The sequence below is a fragment of the Octopus sinensis genome, linkage group LG2, assembly GCF_006345805.1.
Source record: "Octopus sinensis linkage group LG2, ASM634580v1, whole genome shotgun sequence".
Lineage (NCBI taxonomy): Eukaryota > Metazoa > Mollusca > Cephalopoda > Octopoda > Octopodidae > Octopus > Octopus sinensis.
In genome coordinates, this window is record NC_042998.1 from 198,765,687 (window position 1) to 198,775,686 (window position 10,000).

General features: G+C 39.0%; 1 protein-coding gene across 2 annotated transcripts in view; it reads right to left on the reverse strand.

The window, feature by feature from the left end:
• Window positions 1-10,000, reverse strand: part of LOC115227315 — a 210,815-nt gene that overhangs the window by 73,784 nt on the left and 127,031 nt on the right. For both annotated transcript variants that reach the window (XM_036500679.1, XM_036500678.1), the window contains exon 5: window positions 6,960-7,405. In XM_036500679.1, the coding sequence (XP_036356572.1) occupies window positions 6,960-7,405 (446 nt within the window). The remainder of the gene's footprint in view (window positions 1-6,959; window positions 7,406-10,000) is intronic.

The window sequence follows — 10,000 nt, forward strand, 5'->3', positions numbered from 1 at the left end:
CAGCAGGGACCACCACCATCCCCTGCCGGAGCCTCGTGGAGCATTTAGGTGTTTTCGCTCAATAAACACTCACAATGCCCGGTCTGGGAATCGAAACCACTGGGCCATTGCGCCTCCACCCACACACTCATATATATATATATATATATATAATATATATATAATATATATATATATATATATATGATATATATATACAGACAGAGGGAATTAGTTGTTCAATTGAAGAAATGGAAGCACGCTGTAGACAATTCTCATTAGAATGAAACTGTGCAGTCGAGGGTTCTAGCTTTTCTCCGCTCGAGGGGCAATTATCTGCCCAGTTACTATATGTAAATGTGTTATTACGCAGCTAAAAGTAGTTTAACTCTTGATTCTATCAATATATGTGCTTGTAGCACATACAGTCACAGTTAGTGACGACCAAGTATTGCCTACACGGTTTTTATTGCAGCAAGCTGACCACATAAATGTTATGCTATATACGTGTGTGTATGTGCGTGTGTGTATGTTTGTGCATGTGTATGTGCGCGCGCTTGGCCCAATAGTTAGGTTGTTGGGATCACGATTATATTTTAGTGTGTTCGATTCTTTCACTGGCTAGTGCGTTTTCTTAGTCAACAGCATTATATTTCATGTTGTTCCATTCCTCCCGACTGAAAGTGAGCACCAACTTAATCCCATACATTTCTCTCTTCTTCTGGCAAATCACATCCTAGATGTTTCGTTATATATATATTGGCGAGTGGATATACATGTAATCGTAATGTATATACTTATTTTATTAATACACAAGTGAACATGATTATTGTATGGTGAACACACACACACACATGTATATATATATATATATATATATATATAATATATATATATATATATATATATATATATATATATATAATATATACATACATACACATTACGCACGCGCACACACACATACGTAAATATACATCGTTCATATTTATGTGTCTGTACAGATAAATAGTAGATAGATAGATAGATAGAGAGAGAGAGAGAGAAAGAGAGAGAGAGAGAGAGAGAGAGAGAGAGCATCTATACGCTACGATAAAGGAAATAAAGAAGTCCACAGAGTAACTTAAATTAAGATGTCGGAAATACTAACCACAAAAGAAATACTTGCCGTTCTTCGAAAATTACCTCCTTAATTTAATCAGGAATATAAAAATATGCTTGTATTTCCAGATAAAGGAAGAAAGTAAACTTGATGCTAGGCAAAAATATCTTAATCTTATATTTTTAGGTTTCAGAAATAAAATTACAACTGTGACATATATAAGGAAATCTACACAATATCACATGGAAGTACTCTGTCGGTTATGACGACGAGGGTTCCGGTTGATACGATCAACGGAACAGCCTGCTCGTGAAATTAACGTGTAAGTGGCTGAGCACTCCACAGACACGCGTACCCTTAACGTAGTTCTCGGGGATATTCAGCGTGACACAGAGAGTGACAAGGCCGGCCCTTTGAAATACAGGTACAAGAGAAACAGGAAGTAAGAGTGAGAGAAAGTTGTGGTGAAAGAGTACAGCAGGGATCACCACCATCCCCTGCCGGAGCCTTGTGGAGCTTTAGGTGTTTTCGCTCAATAAACACTCACAACGCCCGGTCTGGGAATCGAAACCGCGATCCTACGACCGCGAGTCCGCTGCCCTAACCACTGGGCCATTGCGCCTCCACACAATATCACAACACATGGTTACGAAAGACAGTATCCAAAGAGCTAACGAAAAAGCCTGTACAGGGTTGCGCAACCTGTTAGAAATAATCGCGCCTGTGTTGCAAGAAGTTTGTTTTTCAGCCACATGGTTCTGGGTTCAGTCCCACTGCGTGACCCCATCCGTAAGTGTCTTCTACTACAACCTCGGGCCGACCAAAGGCTTGTGAGTGGATTTTTGTAGGCAAAAACAGAAAGAAGCCTGTCGTATGTGTGTGTGCGTGTGTGAATGTGTGTGCGTGTGTGTGTGCGTGTGTGAATGTATGTGTGTGTGCGTGTGTGAATGTGTGTACGTGTGTGTGTGTGAGAGAGAGAGACAGAGACAGAGAGAGAGTGTGTGTGTGTACGTGTGTGTGACCACTGCCTGAAAACTGGTGCTGGTTTGTTTACGTCCCCGCCCATTAGTGGTTCAGCAAAAAAGATGGATAGAATAAGTACCAGGCTTTAAAAAAAATAAGTACCGGGGTTCATTTGTTCGACTAAAATTCAAGGCTGTGCTCTAGCTGGGCCGTAGCCTTAATGGCTGAGACAAGTAAAAAATAAAAGCTTAATCGTCGTTCAAATAACATCTCTTAAGATCTTGTTAAAAGAAAGGATACATTACAAAATGTAATCAAGTGAAAAGGCTCAGAAAACAAGCGACAATTACCATAATACAACGTACAAGGATACAAAATACGTAGTTATTACTTCTACGCAGCAAGGAAAGAAAAAACAGAGTTTATTTGACATTTTGAACAGAAGGCACTTGACAAAAATGGAGAAAAAAAATGGGGAAAAGTAGAGAAAAAGTAGAAGCGTTGATCATTATTTTACAAGGTGGTACTGGCTACGTTGGATAAACGACTGAATATCTGTTTTGTCATAGATATGTTCAATCAGAATTTACCTTGAGCGAAACAGCAACAAAGTATCCAAAAACAAACAAGAAAATCTCCATAAAATATTTTAATAAACTCCCTTTAGTCACAATTCATCAACTTAACAAACGTGAGTCCAGTATAATTAGCTAAAGGATATTTCGACACGAATAAACACTTGTACAAATGAATGAACAAAAATCTAAGGAACTAACAGCAACAGGAATGGGTGTGTGTGTGTTTAAAGTGGTCGCTTTGCAATCACGTGATTTGCGGTGGAAACTTCGGCACGTGTATTCTGATATAGCTCCGGGCAGCTCGATGCTTTGTTGAAATTAGTTGATGGAAATTGTAGAAGCCCTTTGTGCTATTGAACATTGAATTATTTTAATAAATCCCTTGAGTCACAATTCATCAACTTATAATTAGCTAAAGGATATATGTGTGTGTGTGTTTATGTTTGTATCCCCCTCACGTAATAAGAAGCGTACATATTAGTTCTATTTGACTTATTATTATTATTATTATTATTATTATTATTATTATTATTATTATTATTATTAACTAGTCAACAAATTAACTAATAATAATAATAATAATTGTGTACAGTGCTCAGGTGAACTACAACTCATCTAAAGTGTATATATAATCAGGTGTAGTTTCGGCGGATTTCGGAAAGCATGAGGGCCTTAAAGGATGCAGTGTCATGGCAGTCAACAACTGACACAGGCAGTTTATTCCATGCTTCAGCAACTCTGAGCGTGAAAAAATGTTTCCGAAAGTCATGGGAGCTGTGTTGTTTTCTGACTTTGTAGGCATGTCCACGTGTGTTAGACACATGGAGATCAAAAAGGTGTTCAGTGTTGTTGTTGGTGAGGTGGTTGATAACTTTGTGGGTGTTTACCAAGTCCATCGCCAGACGCCGGAGCTTCAGTGAATCCATGCCCAGGGAAACAAGGCGCTCGGAATATGGTAGGTGTCTGATGGAGGGTATGCACGTATGGAGGGTATGCACGTTTGGTTGCACGTCTCTGGACAGATTCCAGGAGGTCAATGTTCTGAGCAAGATAGGGGTTCCAAACTGATGATGCGAATTCCAAGTGTGGTCGTACCATAGCTGTATACAGTTTTAAATAGATGGCTGGAGAGCGGCTAACAAAAGTCTTGCGGAGTGATGCCAAGACACCCTCGGCCTTCTTGACAATTTTAGAGATATGCTTTGTCCAACGCAAATCACTGCTGACAGTGATGCCTAGGTCACGCTCGCAAGAGGATTTCTTGATATCAGTGTTGTGGAGGGAGTATGTGGACGCAGGGTTTTTTCTCCCAAAATGCATGGTGGTACACTTGTCCACAGCCAGTTTCAGTTGCCAGTCTGTGATCCATTGCTGCATTGTGTCTAGGTCTGATTGCAGGAAAGAGTTGTAGACATCAGAATCTGTCCTCTTGATTTCAAGGTACAGCTTGATGTCGTCTGCATATTTCAATACTGTGGCATTCTTTAAATTGGCATCTATGTCATTAATGTATGCCACAAACAAGAGGGGACCAAGGACAGATCCCTGTGGTACACCCGATGACATCTCATATGGTGTAGAATGCTGTCCTAGAACTGTGACTACCTCCTTTCGGCTGAGAATGAAGGATTTCAACCAGTTAAAAAGGTCATCCCTCACACCCATTGCAGAGAGTTTCACCATAAGCCTTTTGTGTGGCACAGAGTTGAAAGCCTTAGCAAAGTCAAGGTAGACAACATCTACCTTGAAATAGAATAATTGCTTGTTTGTTATAGGTAAACTTATTATACCGCGATACGGCTGCGGGGTCATTCCGAAAAGCTCTACCTGCGACGATTTCATCTCAATCGAAGGAGAGGAGCTTTCTCCGTCCGGGTTGCGGATCCGTGGAACAAGCTGCCAGGCGAGATGGTGAAGTTGCCGACGACCGCTTTGTTCAAAGCCTCCCTTGACCTCAAGTGGCCTGAACTCTTTACATGAACACCACTCTGTACTTAACTCCATGTCCCCCTACATGGCCTTGCTATTTGCTTTTGAGCCAAATTAACTAACTAACTAACTAACTAACACATACGAGTGTGTATATATATATATATATATATATAGTCCAAGAAATCTACACTTCTACAGAACAATAGTTTCTCTGTGAACTTTTTCTTTCCATTCTCTCTCTCTCACTCTCTCACTGTCTCTCTCACTCTATCTATCTATCTATCTATCTATCTATCTATCTATCTATCTATCTATCTACTTATCTGTACAGACACATATAAATATAAACAATGCATATTTACATATTTCTACAAAAAACAACACAAAAGTCATCAAAAAGCAGGTTAAGTTGGTCCTATTGTCATATTGGATGCCGGATATTACAGGGATTCTGCTGAACATCACTTTAAAGATATATCCTTTTTCTACCAAATACCTCCAAATATGGATTACTGTATCACGAAGAGGCTCAGAAATCTGATTTCGAAACACTAAAGTAATAGTGACTGCATTGCCGATTTTGAAACAAAAGTCAGCAACTTTTATGGAATCATAGGAAAAACAAAATGCAGTAAAGGCGCAAAATTACGACAACCAAAAGATTTAAACCTAGACCTATTATAGCAGGACCGGCTAAAAGATTTGGTTGACATCATTTTGAAACCACTGTACCAACATAACAAATTTCATTCGGAATGACATCGATTTCCACTCTCACCTACCCAAGCCAGCAGAATCGAATTCGTTCTTGGTTAGTGTTATAGTAAGCCTCTACGCAAATATTCCACACATTTGGGAATAATAACATTTAAATATTGTGTTGTAAAACACAGGGAAATGATTCCTAGTAAAATTCTCATATCCCTTATATTAGATCCGGACAATCTACTCTTGAAAACAACACATTTTTTCAATAATTATCTTCAATTTAGAGGCACAACAATGGGAACAAAGTTTTTCCCATGTAATGCGAACTCTGTAAAGGGATACATGGAACAAAACTACGGCACTGGCTTTAGAAGGTACATAGAAAATGCATGGAGGATAAATCGCGATGAGCGTTTCCTAACTTGGACAATAGATCTAGATACTTTGAAGAATTCAACAATCTCCTAAACAATATGCACCCAACTTTGAAACTTACAAAGGGGATGAGCAATACAACAAAATTACCATTTCTTGACATAATGGTAATTAAAAATGACACCACCTTCATCACGGACACATATTATAAAGACACATACCATACCTGGACTTTGAATAATCCATTGAACACATACGAAACAGAATATTCCATACTGTAAAGGCAGGACAATTTGTACTATTGTTAATGACATAGATACAAAAATAAATGTCTCACAGAACGCAAAGGATTTCTAATCAAGTAAAAACATTCATTCCTATTTATAGAAAATGGTATAAAGCGAGATAAAGAAATATTTATACAACGACTTAGAGCAAGCCATGAAAGGGAAGCACAACAACAGAACGTCATAGCATTTATAATGACGCACAACCCATGTCACCAAAATATTCTTAACATCACCAAATCAAGGTACAAGCTCAGGTGCAGCAAATTTCATAAAAACAAAAATCGAGAAAAAACTCAGTCGTTTCAAACTGGTAAGGGCGTCTATCAAAGACAATCCTAAATCTAAACTACTTTCCATGGTAATAGATGACGCTGACTTGGTTACGACTGGAAAGTCTTTCATTGTAGGTCCGTTGATAGATAGGGCTGATCTGCACCAAACAAAATAAACAACATAGGTATTTATTTTCTCCTTACTTCTGCTGCAACTACTACTACCAGTACTACTACTACTACTACTACTACTACTACCACCAACACTACTACTACCACCACCACCACCACCACCACCACTACTACTACTACTACTACTACTACTACTACTACTACTACTACCACTACTACTACCACTACTACTACTACCACTACTACTACTACCGCTACTACTACTGCTGCTACTACTGCTACTACCACTACCACTACCACCACTACTACCACCACCACCACCACTACTACTACCACCACCACCACCACCACCATCACTACTACTACTACTACTACTACTACTACTACTACTACTACTACCACTACTACTACCACTACTACTACTACCACTACTACTACTACCGCTACTACTACTGCTGCTACTACTGCTACTACCACCACCACTACCACCACTACTACCACCACCACCACCATCACTACTACTACTATTACTTACTACTTAGTAGTAGTAGTAGTAGTAGTACTACTACTACTACTACTACTATTATAACAATAACAACAACAACGACAATGACAACAACAAACAAACCTCGTTGCCCGATGAATATATTTTCCTTGCAAACACAGGAAGAATGTCAGAACCATTTGGTATACATGGTACGGGCCCTTGTTGCACATGTAGTAGTTGTTGTTGTTGTTGCTGTAAGAGATGTTGCTGCAGCTGTTGTTGTTGTTGCTGCTGATGTTGCTGTTGTTGTTGCTGTTGCTGCAATAACATTTGTTGTTCCTGTTGTTCCGGCTGTATGGGTTGTGGCTGTTGCTGTTCTTGCTGATGCTGTTGCGGTTGTAGTGGGTGATGCTGCTGCTGCTGTTGTTGTGGTGGCAAAGGCAGTAAAGGTTGCAGTTCCTGCTGGTGTTGTAGCAGATTATGACCGACAGGAATAGGAGACACGGCGGGTGTCACCAGAGGCACTAAATCACTGCTCATACTGCATTTGGTATCCGTGGCATCCTGCGGAGTCATGACAGGTATTTCTGAAATATACAATAGTTTATTTCGTTTTTGGGATTTGGTTTGCAAGATTCTTTATGTGAATTCGTGTGTTGAAGCATATTCTCTTATGTCTGGGGAGAGTCATTTTCTTTTTGTGCCTTATAATATAACCCACTCACCGGTAAAATTTCCACTTGAAAATGTTGCAAGACGCAACGAAAATTTTAGGAAAATAAAAATAAGAAAAAAAGTGGAAATTTTACCGGTGAGTGTGTTATATTATAAGGCACAAAAAGAAAATGACTCTCCCCAGATTCAACAGAATAGTTTATTATTAAACATAATCTTTTTTAAATAAATCTATTTGTACAAGTGTTTGATAAGTACCTTGGTATGGTACTCTAAGTCGCTTTATAAAATATTATAAAACTCCAATTCACTTTTCTAGCACAACTATGATTGAAAACACTCAAAATGACGATCGATTCCTGCTAGTTTTTTGTTTTTTCCAGAAATAGGACAACCAGGAATGCATTATTCTATATATCCTTTTTTTTAAAGTTAGGGGGGGGGGGTAAAGCGTGATTTCAAGGAGATTTGATTGTTATTTCTAGCAGGTCTAGTGACTGTGTAAAAGGGACGTTGTTGGCTTGTGTTTTTGTTGTAGCTGTTTCTATTGAACTTTGTTTCACCCCTGATTCCCTAGACATACAATCAAAGATGATCAAGCAGTAGTAATTAAATAATGGCTAAAAACGCCAGACAGAACAATTATGCATTTGAAGTAAAACAATTTAGGAATCGCTAATTGGTGTTAACTACATTTCTTGCGAGGTAGTCCCTTCCTGGTCGTGCAACACGCCAGAAATAGCACCCTCGAACTTCGCATATATTGTTTTATAAAACAACATATTAGACAAGGCCAACGGGGGTATCCAATTACTGCAAAAAGCGATAGACTGAATACCTGTGACCACAGGACTATTCGATCAGAGTTGATCTGCAGCTAAAAGCAAAATCATCGACAATTAGTTTTGCTTATGAACGAAGCCATAATTCGACAAAATCTGTACATTTTCAGTTAGAAAAAATTTATGAGTATTGAACTGGAAAAATTAACACATATACAAATACATGCATATATTAATACGCGCACACACATACACACACACACACACACACACACATTACATTTTTATTATTATTATTATTATTTTTGTTGACAATCGTATCATTTGTTTCGCAACATTAAACTTATAAAATCAATATGCTTCAAGTTTAATGTAGCGAAACAAATTGCACTTAGTCAATAAAAATAACAATTTTTTTACATTATTCTACTTACTAGTATTGAGTACTTTATCAACTTGGTAATCTCATCTCGTCTCATCTCTCTCTCTCTCTCTCATACACACACACAAAACACACTAGCGCGCGCATATGTTCCTATTTATCTTCGTAAACATATCTAGGTTAAACAGATGATTGAATCAAGTCAATTTTCTCTGCCTTTTCTCCTTCAAGTTGAAAATGGAGGAACCTTGGTGTACACTAGCATCTCACTAAAGCTTCACTTTACTAACGTCTCGTTAGAATGAGGTGTTGCTCTTTTGGAGGTACCTATAACTTGGGATAAATTCTAGATTCTTCAAATGATTCCAGTTACAAAGTTTCTTATTAAGACTGTACATCATAAAAAAGATATGTTTCCTGTAAACTTGAGAAGGATGATAATTATTTCTTGATTGCTCACAAGGGGCTAAACATAGAGAGGACAAACAAGGACAGTCAAAGGGATTAAGTCGATTACATCGACCCCAGTGCGCAACTGGTACTTATTTAATCGACCCTGAAAGGATGAAAGGCAAAGTCGGCCTCGGCGGAATTTGAACTCAGAACGTGAAGACGGACGAAATGCCTATTTCTTTACTACCCACAAGGGGCTAAGCACATAGTGGACAAACAAGGACAGACAAACGGATTAAGTCGATCACATCGACTCCAGTGCGCAACTGGTACTGATCCCCGAAAGGATGAAAGGCAAAGTCAACCACGGCGGAATTTGAACTCAGAACGTAGCGGCAGACGAAATACCTATTTCTTTACTACCCACAAGGGGCTAAACACAGAGAGGACAAACAAGGACAGACAAACGGATTAAGTGGATTATATCGACCCAGTGCGTAACTGGTACTTATTTAATCGACCCCGAAAGGATGAAAGGCAAAGTCGACCTCGGCGGAATTTGAACTCAGAACGTAGCGGCAGACGAAATACCACTAAGAATTTCGCCCGGCGTGCTAACGTTTCTGCCAGCTCGCCGCCTTCTTGAGAAAGATGATAATATTAACAGAATGTGTAGCTTCGCGTTGACTCGTGACCGTTACATCACGTCACATTTCGAGGAATTTTGCAATCCAGGAGCAGGAGAATACTACGAAATATCTAATGAATAAACGGAACGGTGACACCCTGGAACTTTCAAGACGTCATTGCAAATATCGAATATGTCACTGTTCTGTGGAGGACATAACTCCTCTAATCATCAGCTGTCCAAAACTGTCATCGAGATGCTACCATCCATTACGATTTTTGTTGATGCTAAACCAATATACGCTGCCATTCACCGAAACAAC